We start from the raw sequence: 14,652 nt of genomic DNA, 5'->3' as shown, positions 1-14,652 counted from the left end.
CTCACTGGACAACCTGTTCCAGTGTCTCACCACCTTGACTGCAAAGCACAAACAGGCCTTTGGCTGTGGCCATGGAGGAAATGGCTGTGCTGGGTATTTAAAGCCCCTTCCTGACCCCCAGTCACTACTTAAACCTTATTCTGGGATAGATTTTTCTGTCCAGCTTCTTCTGGTGGTAATTCAGCAGCACAGCAGAGGTGCCTGGTGCTGCATTTCCCCCCTCTTGACTAAAGACAGCTTAGATGGAGTTAACCTGGTGTAGCAACCACTCAAACCAAATTACTTCTACTTCCCTGTGACATGAAGATACCTCGAGTAAGCTTTGGCCTTGCAGGCAGTCAAAGCTGTTTCCTCTGGCCAAGAGGTTTGATTGGAACTGGCATGTTGGTCCCTGGAGAGCTCCTGTGGTTTGTTGCAGGGAGGAGGAAGCTTCTTGTGCTCCTCTGCTGATGTTCTCCACGGTGCAGCTCAGGTCTTGCCTCCAGCCAGCATCACTGAGCCTTGCTTTATAGGATCTGACTCTGCCTCCTTTTTCCTCACTCTCAGAACTTGTCCCCAGCTCTGGAAGTGCAAAGTGATTCCTGCAGGAATAAACCCCTGCAGCTCTGTAAGGGATCTGACTGAGTGATCTCTACTCTCTCTACACCCCCTGCAGCTCTGTAAGGGATCTCTACTCTGAGAGAGGCACCGAAGAGTTAAAGCCAAGCAGCTGCTGCTTGATTTGAAGTGGTTTGTAATTGTCTTCCTTTGATGCAAAGTGGGGAGGGGGGCAGAGATGTAATCAGGATGGCTGAAGGGAGGATTTGAAGTGTATTTTGGTGAGACAGCAGGGAAAGGGAAATAAAAGGGCAGCTTCTTGCTGGGTGAGGAAATTAAATAGAAAAGCCTAGAGCTGAATTGCCACCAGACTTGGAAGCAGATCACATCAGAGTGGTGTTTAAAATAGTCCTTCAGTTGATTCTTGGAGGGGGAGGTAGGGGGGGAGGGAAATAGCAGGTGCTTAAGTGAGGAAATGGAGCAAGTGCTCAGCAATCTAATGCAGCAGAGCAGCTTGCTCTGGAGAGAAGGATGCCTCTAGATGGCAGGAGGAGTTGGGTCCTGCAGCTGGGTTGGGTGCAGAGTGGGTTGAGAGTAGCCCTAAAGAAAGAGGCTTGGGGGTGCTGGGTGCTGAGCAGCTCCCCAGCAGCCAGCAGTGCCCTCCTGCAGCCCTGAAGGAAGAGCCTTGGGGGTGTTGGGTGCTGAGCAGCTCCCCAGCAGCCAGCAGTGCCCTCCTGCAGCCCTGAAGGAAGAGCCTTGGGGGTGTTGGGTGCTGAGCAGCTCCCCAGCAGCCAGCAGTGCCCTCCTGCAGCCCAGCAGGCAGCTGTGTGCTGGCTGCAGGCAGAGCAGTGTGGGCAGCAGGGCAGGAGAGGGGATTGTGCCCTTTGGCTCTGCTCTGCTCAGACCTCACCTCCAGTCCTGCCTCCAGTGCTGCTGTCCCCAGCAGGAGGAGGACTCAGAGCTGCTGGAGGGAGGCCAGAGGAGGTCACAAAGATGCTGCCAGGGCTGGAGCAGCTCTGCTGTGAGCACAGGCTGAGGGAGCTGGGGGGGGTGCAGCCTGCAGAGGAGAAGGCTCCAGGGGGACCTCAGAGCTGCTGCCAAGAGCTGAAGGGATCCTGCAGGAAGGCTGCAGAGAGACTTTTGCTAAGGGGATGCAAAGCCAGGCCCAGGGGGAATGGTTTGGAGCTGAGGCAGAGCAGGGTTAGAGTGGAGCTGAGGCAGAAGTTGTTCAGGTAGTGAGAATCTGGCACAGGGAAGTTGTGCTGCCTCCTCCCTGGGGGTGTTGAAAGCCAGGTTGGATGATTCCTTGAGCAACCCGAGCTAGCAGAGAGCTGTCCCTGCCCATGGCAGGGGTTGGCCCTGGCTGAGCTTTGAGCTCCCTTCCAGCCTGAGCCGTCCAGCGCTGAGCCATGAGGCGGCTGCGGCTGCCCCCTAGCGGCGCCTCCTGGCACAGGCAGCTGGCAGGAGCAGGCTGCAGACGGTGGAACTAATGAGGCTTAATTAACCAAAGCCTTCCGAATTAAACGCTGCGAGGCCTTGGCAACAAGTGTCTGCGACCTGTCACAGAGCAAGCTGCTGTTTGCTTTGGGAGGGAGCTCCTTGCCGCTGGATCTCCGCGGGCGTAACGATGCTCTTGGTTGAAAGTTGTTCTCGGGCAGCTCCTGCACCCATCTGGGCTCACCAAGCCTGAGTGGCAGGGTCAGGTTAATTAAATCTCTGTGTGTGTGTGTGGCTGAGCTGATTCTGTGTGGATTGGCTGCTGCTTTGCCTCTGAAGTGCTGTCTGTGACAGGCAAAGGCAGAGCTCTCATCAGCACAGCAGCCACACAGCTAAGGAGGGAATCAATGCTGCTCGGGGGGGGGGGGGAGGTGTTTCAGCTGCATTTGGGAAGCTTTGGTTGCTCTTTTCCCACCTTGGCCACTTCTCAAAGGCAAGTCCCCACTGGAGCAGCTGTTCAAGAGCTGTCCCCTGGAGCAGCCTTACCCCCTGAAGGGGTTTGTTGTGATGGTTTGGGTTTTTTTTTCTTGCCTGAAGAAGCCTTTTTTGCTTGGAGAGGATTTAATTACAAAGGGATGGATTCCAGGGGTCCTAACCCTTGGTGCAAGAGGGCAGAGAGTTGCTTCTCAGTCTGAGTAAGAAAAGGAGGAGTTCTGGTGGGGGGAATACCTCCAGAGCTGCCCTCACCCCCACTTCTGCAGTCTCATGATGCTTGTGATTTGAGGCCTTTCAGGCCCAGCAGACCACCAGGTTGTGTCCTCCCTTTCCTTCCTTAGTATCACAGCAGGACTGAGGCTGTCCAGCTTTGCTCAGCCCTTGGGTGAGGAGAAGAGAAGGTGGGCAAGGGTGGTGAGGGCAGCTCTTGGGGGTGCCCACTGTTTGCTGCCAGGGCTGGAGGCTGCACTGCAAGGACACCTTGCTGTATTTCCAGCTGCTGGGGCAGTCAGTGAGGTGATAGCTGCTGTGGGATTAGGTGGGAGTGAAAGAATGATGCACTTGGAAGAATCCTGGAATCATTTGGGTTGGAAAAGACCTTCAAGATCCTCAAGTTTAACCCTCCTCTAGCTCTAGAGCAGATCCATTTTATCACCTTACTGATTTATTCAGGGGCAAAGTGGTTACCCAAGGGCTGCCCAGCATCCTCCCCTTGGCCCTGTACAGCTTCTGCTGAAGGAAAGAGCCTGAAAAGTGCTTTTGTCTGCTGCTTTCAGAAGGAAAAAGCTTCCAGGTCTGTACAAATTTTACTTTCTGTGTCTTTTTTTCCCTCTTTCTTCCCCTCCCTTATGGATTTAAAAGGATTCTTGCAGTGGAAATGAAATGCCAGCTCTGGGGGGAGTAACTGGTTTAGGATGCATTACCCATGCCTGTGCAGTGCATTTGGCTGCCCCTCATTCAGAAGTGAAGCAGACAATTTCCATCCTGGCCCCCAAATCCCACTTGGGTGTTGGTGGTTTTATCCCTTCCATCCTATCACCTCATTCCCAAGCGACCTGCCCTGGCAGCTGTGGACTGCCAGTGCCATGGCTCTCAGCTGGCAGAGGATGGAAGTGAGTGGGGTGCGGGCAGAGAGAGCTCTCAGCTGCGTGGCAGGCAGAGGGGAGAGCAGCCAGCAGAGCAGCCTGGCTGCTGAGCAGAGAAGGTCCAGCTGCAGAGAGATGTTGAGGTGCTGGAAGGTGCCCAGAGCAGGGCAGCAAGGCTGGGGAGGGGCCTGGAGCACAGCCCTGTGAGGAGAGGCTGAGGGAGCTGGGGGGGTGCAGCCTGCAGCAGAGGAGGCTCAGGGCAGAGCTGATTGCTGCCTGCAGCTGCCTGCAGGGAGGCTGGAGCCAGGTGGGGTTGGGCTCTGCTGCCAGGCAGGCAGGGACAGAAGAAGGGAACAGAGGCTGAAGCTGTGTCAGGGCAGGTTGAGGCTGGAGGTGAGGAGGAGGTTGTTGGCAGAGAGAGTGATTGGCACTGGAATGGGCTGCCCAAGGAGGTGGTGCAGTGCCCATGGCTGGACGTGTTGCAGCCAAGCCTGGCTGGGGCACTGAGTGCCATGGTCTGGTTGGTTGGGCAGGGCTGGGGGCTAGGCTGGGCTGGGTGAGCTTGGAGCTCTCTGCCCCCCTGCTTGGTTCCATGCTTCATTCTGTGCTCTCTGTATGTAGCTGTTAATATTTGCAGCCCACTCTCAGTATCTGCCCCTGTGCTGTGCTAGGCTGTGGCTATAAAGCTTCCTTCCTTAACTTCCAGCTGGCTGAGTCTAGTCTGAGTGATTTCATTGTGGGGGGGGTGTAAGTAACTCCCAAACCATCCCAGACCAGGAGGGATGGATGCAGGGACACAGCTGCAGGTCCCTACCCTCTGAGGAGGTTGAGGATGATGTGGCTGTTGGTCTCTCTGGGCAGAAGTTTGTCTTAGTAGGCAGTAGGCAGCCAGAGTGACTCAGGGGGTTCAGAGATGTGGGTTTCTGGCCTGCAGTTTCAGATCCACCCGGGGTTGGCAGCAGAGACCTGCTGGCTGCTCCCTCCAGCTGAGCCATGGAAAAATGCTTTCTGCAGAAGACCAGAAGGCAAAGGCTGAAATTCCACCGTCCTTGGCACCTCAGCTGAGCAAGCAGAGACCTGTGTGGTCTGCTGAGTGTCTCCCCCACAGCCCATGCAGTGCAAACGCAGCTGTGCTGGTGGGGACAGAGCCTGCTTTGGTCCTCTCCAAGAGGCTACCAGCCCCAGGCTGCTAAATGGACACCATCCAAATGCCACCACTTGGTGGGAACTGCTGCTGGCAGAACTTGGCTGCTGCTGCTGCCTTCTGCGTGGTGGGACCCTGCTGTGCTGCATGGGACAGGCAGCTCTGGGGTGGGCTGTGCTGGGAGGAGGAAATGGCCTTGCTGGGAGAAGCCTCTTGGGCTCACCTCTGCCTCCTTTGCTCAGGCAGGTTATTGTCCTGCAGGTCTGGGCAGGCAGACCTCACCCGGGGCCCTGAGGCTTTGCTTGCTAAGCAGCTTGGCTGGAGCATGTTGCAGGGAAGGATTCTGCATAGCAAAGCTTGGTCCTGGTGCCTGGAGCAAGAGGCAGCCTTGCTCTGCTGGGACACGCATGGCCGAGGGCAGCCAGGGATGAACAAGATGAGTGAGACCTCACCTTGAGTGCTGCCTTCTGTTTGGGGCTCCCCAGTTGAAGAGGGACAGAGATCTGCTGGAGAGAGTCCAAGGGAGGGCTGATGAGACCTCACCTGGAGTCCTGCATCCAGCTCTGGAGCCCCTGGGCCAAGAGGGCTGTGGAGATGCTGGAGAGTGTCCAGGAGGATGCTCAGAGGCTGCAGCAGCTCTGCTGTGAGCACAGACTGAAAGAGTTGGGGCTGTGCAGGCTGGAGCAGAGGAGGCTCCCAGGTGACCTTCTTGTGGCCTTCCAGGATATGAAGTGGGCTACAAGAAAGCTGGGGAGGGACTTTTGAGGCTGTGAGGGAGTGGCAGGAGTGGGGGGAATGGAGCAGAGCTGGAGGTGGGGAGAGTGAGGCTGGAGGTGAGGAGGAAGTTGTTGAGCAGGAGAGTGGTGAGAGCCTGGCAGGGGCTGCCCAGGGAGGGGGTTGAGGCCCCATGGCTGGAGGTGTTTGAGGCCAGGCTGGCTGAGGCTGTGTGCAGCCTGCTCTAGGGTAGGGTGTCCCTGGGCATGGCAGGGGTTGGCACTGCCTGCTCCTTGTGCTCCCTTCTAACCCTGCCTGGTTCTATGGTTCTGTGATTTTTGGCGTGCATTTAACTTGCACAGGGAAGCTGCCCCCGAAGAGATGTTTCAGCTTCAGGAGGAAAGGGTTTAGCAGAGCAAGGAGCGAGAGAGAGAGGGGAGGAGATGTGGCTGCTGGAGGCTCTTGACCTGCCTGATTTAGCTTCCACTTTGGAGCTCCAGCAGCCGTTTTTCTCATCAGCCAAAGGCCAGGGCTTGGCCTTCAGGGAAGGCAGCACCAGGCAGGTGCACTTCCTAGCCGCACCTCCCGCCCTGCCCGGGGTCCCTCGCAGCTGCCCCGCTCCGGCTGCCAGCACCGCGGCTGGGCCGGGGGCAGCGCTGGGAAGGAGCCGGCGCCGGCGGCCGCGGCCGAGCGCGGAGCCAGGGGGCGGAGCTGAGGGAGGAGCTGAGGGAGGAGCTGAGGGAGGAGCTGAGGGAGGAGCTGAGGGAGGAGCTGAGGGAGGAGCTGAGGGAGGAGCTGAGGGAGGAGCTGAGGGAGGAGCTGAGGGAGGAGCCGAGCCCCGGGCAGGGGCGGAGCTTCCCGGTGGGAGGAGCCGGGGCTGGAGCCTCAGGCCTAGCGCAGAGCCGGGGGGAGGAGCCGAGGGAGGAGTTGAGGGAGGAGCCGGGGGCGGGGCTGCGCGGTGGGAGGAGCCGCGGCGGGGGCAGGGCCCTGGGCCGGGCGCAGGCGCCGCAGCTGCGGGAGGCGTTGGGCCCGGCCTGGCGCTGAGAGCGGCCTCGGGGGGAGCGTTGAGCGGGGGCCACCGAGCCGGTAGGGTGCAGGGGGTGTGGGGTTGTGCCGGGAGAGGCGGTTTGGGGGCGCACGGAGCCGTGCGGGGCGCCGCGGATGGGTGCGGGGAGGAAGGGGTGCTGGGCGTGCATGGGGATTTGGGGGGAGGGGGAAGGGTATTGACGGGGAGCTGCGGGGGGGTCACGGGGAGCTGGGGTGCGTGGGTATGGGGACGGGGAACAGGGTGCTGGGGGTGCGTGGGAATGGAAGGGGGAGGGCAGAGGGGCGCAAAGAAGAAGCAGCAGGTGGTGCCGAGGGGGCAGAAGGAGAAGCAGGAGGCATTGGGGTGCCCAGAGCCGCGCATGGGTGCGGGGGGGGGGGGCGCAGGGTGCTGCCGAGGGGCGCACGGAGCTACGCGGAGCGCTGGGAGGGCTGCGGCAGGGGGCTGGGGGCGCAGCGGGCAGGGGGGTGAGGGGGTGCCCGTGGCAGTGCGGCTCCGCAGGGTGCCGAGGGGCGCAGGGAGCCGCACGGGGTCGGGGCTGCAGCTGGGTGAGAGGTTTGGAGGAGGAGGAGGAGGAGGAGGAGGAGGAGGTGTGCCGAGTGCCCATGGGGGGCATCTCCGCTGGGGCCACCTCTCCATGCGTCCTCCCCGTCCCTCCCCAGGCCTCCTGTTCCCTGCCACCCTGGCGCTGCGCTGCATGGACGGAGTGTTCCTGTCGCCCAACGAGGATGAGTTCGTGGGCAGGATCACGGAGGAGCTGGAGCACTTCATGCTGCAAGGGCAGCACCACAGGTAGGTGCTGAGCCTCGGTGCTCACCTTCCCACCCTGCCCCCCCCTTATAAGCTAGCTGCAGAGGGGTCTTTGCACAGGGTGACCCCTGCCCTACCGCTGCCTGCAGTCCCTGGGTGGGTGGCACAGTCCCTGGGTGGGTGGCACATGCCCCCTCGGGAGCACTGGCATCTTGTCTCCTGTTCTGTGTCAGCTCCTTGGGATGGAAGTTCCAGCTGGGTTGGTGCAGCAGTGTTTGGAGCATGGCTGCAAGGTCTGGCAAGCTGCAGGGCTCCAGCCTGGCTGGCAGCATCTCTGCAGGCTGAGCTTCGCCGCTGGGGTTAGTCTCTTTGTGCTCCTCCGAGCAGAGTAGCTGTGGGTGCTGGTGCCTGTTGCAGCACCACCTCCTCATCCAGGTGGTGCTGGGCACAGCTGGGCCGAGCTCAGTGTCAGCCTGATGAGTTTCAGAGTGGAACTGTTTCACTTCCCCTCTCTGTCAGGGCTTTCCTGCTGGCAGGATCCTCTCCCGTGGCAGCAAACCCCATCCTGTAGGATTGCTGCAACGTTTTCCTTTCACCAAGCTGAAGTTACCTGGACCTGAAACACTGGAAAGGGTTGCCCAGGGAGGTTGTGGAGCACAGAAGCACAGAATGTGGTTAAAGGTAGTGCTCCACAACCTCCCTGGAGGTGTTCAGGACCAGGTTGGATGAGGCTTTGAGTGACCTCTTCTAGTGGGAGCTGTCCCTGCCTGTGGCAGAAGGGTTGGAACTGGCTGAGCTTTGAGCCTCCCTGGGAAACCTATGCCAGTCTCTCACCACCCTCAGCCTGTGCCAGTCTCTCACCACCCTCACTGCAAACAACTTCCTCACAGCCACTTTCCATCTCCCCTCTGCCACTCCAAACCCATTCCTCCTCCTCCTGCCCATCCCAAGCCCTTCTCAACAGTCCCTCCCCAGCCCTCCTGCAGCCCCCTGCAGACCCTGCCAGGCCACTCCAAGCTCTCCTGGAAGCCTTCTCCTCTGCAGGCTGCACAGCCCCAACTCTCTCAGCCTGTGCTCAGAGCAGAGCTGCTGCAGCCCTCTCAGCATCTTGGTGGCCTCCTCTGGACTGGCTCCACCACTTCCATGTCCTGCTTGTGTTGGGGGCTGCAGGGAGGTGGTGGAGTCCCCAGCCCTGGAGGTGCTGAAGAAACCTGTGGCTCTGGCACCTGGGGACAGGGTTTAATGTCTATGGTGGCCTTAGGCTGATGCTTGGACTTGATTCCTCCTCCTGCCATTCCCACACCATCTCAACAGTCCCTCCCCAGCCCCCCTGGAGCCCCCTTCAGACCCTGCCAGGCCACTCCAAGCTCTCCTGGAAGCCTTCTCCTCTGCAGAGCCCCAACTCTCTCAGCCTGTGCTCGGAGCAGAGCTGCTGCAGCCCTCAGGCAGCCTGAGAGGAACAACTCATGCTTGGGTTCCTTGTTCCTTCCTGCCAGCTGCTGATGCCTTGGGCCCCTCTCTGTCCCCAGGGTGCTGCTGTTCCCTCCCCTCTCCAGCCGCCTCAGGTACCTGATCCATCGCACCGTGGAGAGCCTGGATCTGCTGAGCAGCTTCTCGGTGGGAGAAGGCTGGAGGAGGAGGACTGTCATCTGCTACTCTGCTGTCAGGTGTGCTCTGGGACCTGCCACCCTGCTCCTCTTGCCCCTCCTGCCCTGGGGTTTTGTGGCACAGCCTCCCTGGGCAACCTGTGCCAGTGTCTCTCCCACCCTCACCCTCACCCCTCCAGCTGTGGCCTCAGCAGCGCTGAGCACAGGGTGGGCAGGATCTGATGCTTTTCCTCTTGCCTCTTTCCCCCCACACCCCCAGCCCCCTGCCTTCCTCAGCTCACACCTTGCCCTTCTCTTGCTGCCAGGCTGCCCACCGAGCCCAGACCCAGCGAGCAGAAGCCCAGCAGCAACCCCCCGCGGCTGCTCCGCCCTGCGCAGCCCTGGGGCCGGGGGGGCCGAGGCAGTCGGCAGCGGCACGGAGGGGACGTGCATGGGGACAGCCCTCGAGCCTGCGTGGGGTCGGGCAGGATCCAGAGGCCCCCCAGGAGGAAGCCAGACAAAGCCTTGTACGTCCCCAAGGCCATGCGCAGGAAGGCTGAGTGGGGCCAGCAGGAGAGCCCAGCGGCAGCGCGGCCAGGAGAGCTCTGCCCCGCAGCTGCCCTTGGGGATGCCCAGCAGGAGCTGGGCGAGGCTGAAGGTAGCTCGGATGGAGTCTCCTTGCCCCTCGGTGCGCACCAGGAGCCTGCTGAAGAGTGCCCTCGGGGAGGCAGCGATGGCAGCGGCGCTGAGCCTCCTGCGGGCGGCCCCGCGGGGGAGAGCAGCTGCGGGCAGGAGAGGCAGGACAGAGACTGCTCAGGTTCCCTTCCTTCTGTGCACGACAAAAGCCCAACTGCAGCTGAGGAGCAAGCTGGGAGCTGTGGCAGCGTTGTGAGCCCAGAGGGTAGCGAGGTCCTGTGCCAGCTGCAGCCTGAGGAGCAGCCCGGGCAGGATGGCAGTGCCCAGGAGCGTGGTGAAACCTCCTCCCCGTCGGAAGGTGCCAGCAGGAGCTGCTGCCTGGGCCCCGAGGGAGCAGAGCTGAGTGCTGCTGTGTCGCTGCTGCTGGAAGCCCAAGATAAGAGCTGTGCTGCTGCCAGCAGCCTGCAGACAGGTGCAGAAGTGTCCAAGGACTCTCTGAGTGCTGGCACACAGGAGGGAGCCTCCTCCAAACTGCAAAGCCAGGATCGAGAGTGCCCCAGGGGTGTCCAGCTGGAGGCTGACCACAACCCCCTAGAAGCCCCAAATGAGCCTTTGGCTGTGCCTGAACCAGAGCCATCAGCTGCTGAGGAGCAGAAGCAGCCCTGGGTGGATGCTCCTGGGCAGAACCAGAGTGGGAAGGTGCCTGTGGCAGAAGAGGAGGACAAGGAAGCTCCAGGCCTGTGGGATGAGCTGCATTTGCCTGCAGGAGAGAAAGAGCAGGGCAGAGGCAGCCCTGGGTGGAGCAGCCCCGAGGATGACTGCACTGCAGAGCTCCTGGCAGAGGTTTGGCCATGGGGGGAGACTTGGGAGGGCATTTATGGGGGCTCAGGGGCTGACTGGGGAAAGGTGGGAGGAGAGTCCCTGGGCTGGGGACAGGCTGAACCTGTTGGCAGGAGCATGGCCCCAAAAACTGTTTGCAGGGAGCAAGGTGGAGCTCTGTGAAGTGGAACCTGGAGCTGGTTGAGCAGAGCCTGAGGGGGTTGGGGCTGTTCAGGCTGGAGAGGAGAAGGCTCCCAGGGGACCTTCTTGTGGCCTTGCAGGATCTCAAGGGGGCTACAAGAAAGCTGAGGAGGGACTTTTGAGGCTGTCAGGGAGGGATAGGACTTGGGGGGAATGGAACAAAGCTGGAGATGGGGAGAGTGAGGCTGGAGGTGAGGAAGAAGCTGTTGGGCAGGAGGGTGGTGAGAGCCTGGCAGGGGTTGCCCAGGGAGGTGGTTGAGGCCCCATGGCTGGAGGTGTTTGAGGCTGTGTGCAGCCTGCTCTGGTGTGAGGTGTCCCTGGGCCTGGCAGGGGGTTGGCACTGCCTGCTCCTTGTGCTCCCTTCCAGCCCTGCCTGGTTCTGTGATTCCTTGGGGTTAATTTGGGGTTGCTTTGTTGAACCTTTCTCAGATCGTGGGGAACTTAACTGTGAAGGACATCAGCATTGAGAGGCTCAACTTGGACTATTCCAGCTATGGGAGTGCCCAGCTCAACGAGGGGGATTTTGGCCATGTCACTGAGATTTATGACTTCTCCCCATCCATGAAGACAGAGCAGCTGTTGGAAGTGTTCTCAGACTTCCAGTGAGTGCTTCAGGGGCCTGGGGGGCAGCAGTGGTCAGACCTGAAGGCACTACAGAACCTGCTTCACCTTCATGCCCTCCTCTCCTCCAGTTTCTGTGCCTTTAAGGATGTTTTCCTGCAGTTCATGCATGATTTAGGACCCAACCAGGTCCTCAGGGCTCTGCCATGCACCCACTTAGCAACCTGCAGGCTTCATAGAACCAGAATCAGGGACTGGGTTGGGTTGAAGGGACCTTTAAAGCTCATCCAGTCCAACTCCCTGCAGTCAGCAGGTTGGTGCCAGCCCCCAGCCCGAGCAGGTTGGTGCCAGCCCCCTGTCCAGAGCAGGTTGGTGCCAGCCCCCAGCCCGAGCAGGTTGGTGCCAGCCCCCAGCCCGAGCAGGTTGGTGCCAGCCCCAAACGACCTGAAGTGGTTCCAGGCCTGGGGCAGCTCCCACATCTGTGGACAACCTGGGCCAGGCTCTCCCCACCCTCGTGTCAAACATTTCTGCCTTCTCTCCAGTCTGAATCTCCCTCTCTGAGCTCAAACCATCCCCCCCTGGCCTGCCCCAACAGGCCCTGCTCAGAAGTCTGTCCCCAGCTCTTTAGGTCCTGAAAGGCCACCAGGAGAAGGTCTCCTTGGAGCCTTCTCCTCTCCAGGCTGAACAATCCCAACACTCTCAACCTGGCCTCACAGCTTGCAGTCCTCTGGCCCCTCTAAGGTCCCTTCCACCCCAAACCACTGCAGCATTCCCTGTTTCCATCCCCTTCCCCTCGTGGTGCCTGAGCAGAGTGGTTTGAACAGCAGCAGCTTTGCTCTCCAGAGGGCTCTGAAGGGTTTCCCTGTCTTGGGGGTTTGATTTCTCCTGAGTCAATCTTCTCCTGCTCTCTTCTGGTTCTGTTACAGTGAGAGTGGCTTCAAAATCCAGTGGGTGGATGACACACATGCCCTGGGGATCTTCTCCAGCCTGTCCACAGGTAGAGTGGCTCCATCCCTGGCTGGGCTTCCTCTGCTCCCTGCAGCCACTCTGCTTTGTGGTGTGCCTGCCCTGTGCTGCATGTGGGCTGAGCCCTTGCCCAGGGTGGTGAGGGAGCACCACAGCTTCCTGCCTGTGTGCTTGGAGAGCTGCAGTTGGCCTGGTGGAGTGGGAGGACAGCAGGATTTGAATTGGCCTGGGTAATGAGCTGGATGCATGTGGAGGGACTTTGTGCCCTGCTGTGCAGCTGGGAGTTAATTTTGGGGTCCTGCTTAGGTTTTTGTTTCTCCCCTCATGTAACTGGACAGAATTCCTGTGAGCCTGCAGTAACCTCCTGGGGACCCTGGGAGGGTGGCACAGAGGTCACTGAACCTCCTGGCAAAGTGACCTCCTTGGGGGTGAACACTCCCAGGCTCAGGGCAAAGCCATCCCAGGGGAGGCTTCCTTCCAGCAGTGTGTGTGGTCCAGAAGCTCCTGTCCCTTCCTTGGGTTTAGTCTAACAACAACAGCTTTGGCTTTTAGAAGAGGTTTATATTTCCTTGGGACTCTTCCTATGTGAGGAGCATGGGATGGAAACCTGAGGTGACCACAGTGAGTGCAGCTGTGGAGAGTAAGTCTTGAGGTTCAGCAAGTGCAAGGTCCTGCAGCTGGGTTGGGCCAGGCTGGGTGCAGAGTGGGTTGAGAGCAGCCCTGAAGGAAGAGGCTTGGAGGTGTTGGGTGCTGAGCAGCTCCCCAGGGGCCAGCAGTGCCCTCCTGCAGCCCTGAAGGAAGAGGCTTGGGGGTGTTGGGTGCTGAGCAGCTCCCCAGCAGCCAGCAGTGCCCTCCTGCAGCCCAGCAGGCAGCTGTGTGCTGGCTGCAGGCAGAGCAGTGTGGGCAGCAGGGCAGGAGAGGGGATTGTGCCCTTTGGCTCTGCTCAGACCTCACCTCCAGTCCTGCCTTCAGCTTTGCTGGCCCCAGGAGAAGGACACAGAAGCTGCTGGAGGGAGGCCAGAGGAGGCCACGAAGATGATCCAAGGGACCTGGGGGTGTGCAGCCTGGAAAGGAGAAGGCTCCAGGGGGACCTCAGAGCTGCTGCCAAGAGCTGAAGGGATCCTGCAGGGAGGCTGCAGAGAGACTTTTGCTGAGGGAGTCTAGAGCCAGGCCCAGGGGAATGGTTTGGAGCTGAGGCAGAGCAGGCTGAGAGTGGAGCTCAGGAAGAAGCTGTTGAGTGTGAGGGTGGTGAGAGCCTGGCCCAGGCCGCCCAGGGAGGCTGTGGCTGCCTTCTTCCTGGGGATGTTCAGTCCCAGGTTGCATGAGATGAAGCAGCTGAGTCTAGCTGAGAGGTGTCCCTGCCATGGGCAGGTTGGAGCAGCTGAGGTCTCTTCCATCCTTAGGCCATTCTCTGGCTGAGATGACAGCACAGCAGCTGCTGCAGCTCAGCTTTTCACTGCTCTTAGACCCTGTGCTGAGCTTTTTCTCCCCCTCAAAGCCACCAATATCCCCTCTCATTTCAGCACTCTTTGTTCCTTGCAGCATCTCAAGCCCTGGGACGTCGCTACCCTGCGTTAAAGATCCGACCCCTGATCCATGCCACGAAGCAGTCCAAAGCCAAGGCACTCCAGAGGCCAAGTAAGGCAACCTCTTGTCTTCATCACTACTACATTACTATCAGTAGTCCTGGGTTAGCTCTGTAGAGGAGCTAAGAACAAGTGTCTGAGTGGCTGGGGGTGAAAGGATTTGCTCCCACGCCTGAGTTAGGTCTGTACAGGAGGTAAGGAAACAGCAACCAAACCTTTTATCTGCCAGTCCTGTGCTTTAGCCCCAAACCTCTCCCTGAACCAGCACTAATTTACTGTTTCTTCACTCTTTTTCAACCCAGAACTCCTTCACCTTGCAAAAGAAAGACCTCAGACCGACACTGTGGTGGCCAAGAGGTTGGTGAGCAGGGCTCTGGGCTTGAAGAACAAGCAGCAGGCTGCTGATGGTGGCTCAGGCACGGATGTGATGCTGCCAGAAAGCTTGGAGCAAGAGGAATGAAACCATCCCAAGCTCAAAAACAGAGCAAAGATGTCTGGAGGAGGAGGAGGGCTGTGAAATTTCATCTGCATGCAGAACACTGTTTGAGTTGCCATGAGGATGTTCTCTCTTGGAAAGAAAAGGTTGGGAAGGGACAAAGTTTGCTGTTTAAATGAGAATCTTGAGCTCAAGAGCCAAGGTTGCTGTCAGCTCTTCCTTAGCATCTTGCCCTGCTCTCTTTTCATCTCATCCCTTGCAAATAGCAAGGATAAAGCCTGCTCTGGAAGCTTCAAATTCCATTAGGTTAAGAGAATTGGATCTTGGTGGTCAAACTTCAGCTGAGCATCTGCAGGAGGCACCAACAGAAAGAGCTGTTTAATGTTTACTTGGTTGTAATGTTACTGTTAAAGCTGTTCCCCAGCAGGGAGGAGCAGTGAATAAAGCAAGTTTCAGGGTTTGGGGGTTTTGCCTCCTCCTTTGCTTGATCTCTGAGGAGCCTGAGTGGGTTTGTGGCAGTCTGGGTGAGGAAATCATAGACTCAGTCAAGATTGGAAGGGACCACAAGGAGCAGCCAGCTCCAACCCCCTGCCGTGCCCAGGGACACCCTACCCTAGAGCAGGCTGCACACAGCCTCAGCCAGCCTGGCCTCAA

The 14,652-nt window shown here is 59.3% G+C and overlaps 1 protein-coding gene across 1 annotated transcript; it reads left to right on the top strand.

The window, feature by feature from the left end:
- The first annotated feature begins 6,386 nt into the window (after positions 1–6,386).
- On the top strand, positions 6,387–14,458 carry R3HCC1 (R3H domain and coiled-coil containing 1). Its single transcript, XM_064175448.1, has 8 exons — positions 6,387–6,498; positions 7,120–7,249; positions 8,737–8,874; positions 9,120–10,272; positions 10,879–11,051; positions 11,937–12,007; positions 13,519–13,614; positions 13,865–14,458. Exons 2-8 carry the CDS (start codon positions 7,155–7,157, stop codon positions 14,020–14,022), a joined length of 1,884 nt encoding a protein of 627 aa, XP_064031518.1. The 5' UTR covers positions 6,387–6,498; positions 7,120–7,154; the 3' UTR covers positions 14,023–14,458.
- The last annotated feature ends 194 nt before the right edge of the window (positions 14,459–14,652 follow it).

The sequence above is a fragment of the Pogoniulus pusillus genome, chromosome 42 (genome assembly GCF_015220805.1).
Source record: "Pogoniulus pusillus isolate bPogPus1 chromosome 42, bPogPus1.pri, whole genome shotgun sequence".
NCBI classification, from domain to species: Eukaryota; Metazoa; Chordata; class Aves; order Piciformes; family Lybiidae; genus Pogoniulus; species Pogoniulus pusillus.
Note: the sequence above shows the minus strand (reverse complement) of the source record. Positions and strands in the feature narration are given on the sequence as shown.

What these genes read in the sequence shown, in the direction of transcription:
- R3HCC1 (XM_064175448.1), top strand. Translation starts at nt 7,155, where the DNA reads ATGGACGGAGTGTTCCTGTCGCCCAACGAGGATGAGTTCGTGGGCAGG. An exon ending in GAAGTGTTCTCAGACTTCCA is followed by an intron (nt 11,052 to 11,936) that starts GTGAGTGCTTCA and finishes GTTCTGTTACAG; the next exon opens with TGAGAGTGGCTTCAAAATCC. An exon ending in CAAGGCACTCCAGAGGCCAA is followed by an intron (nt 13,615 to 13,864) that starts GTAAGGCAACCT and finishes TTTTCAACCCAG; the next exon opens with AACTCCTTCACCTTGCAAAA.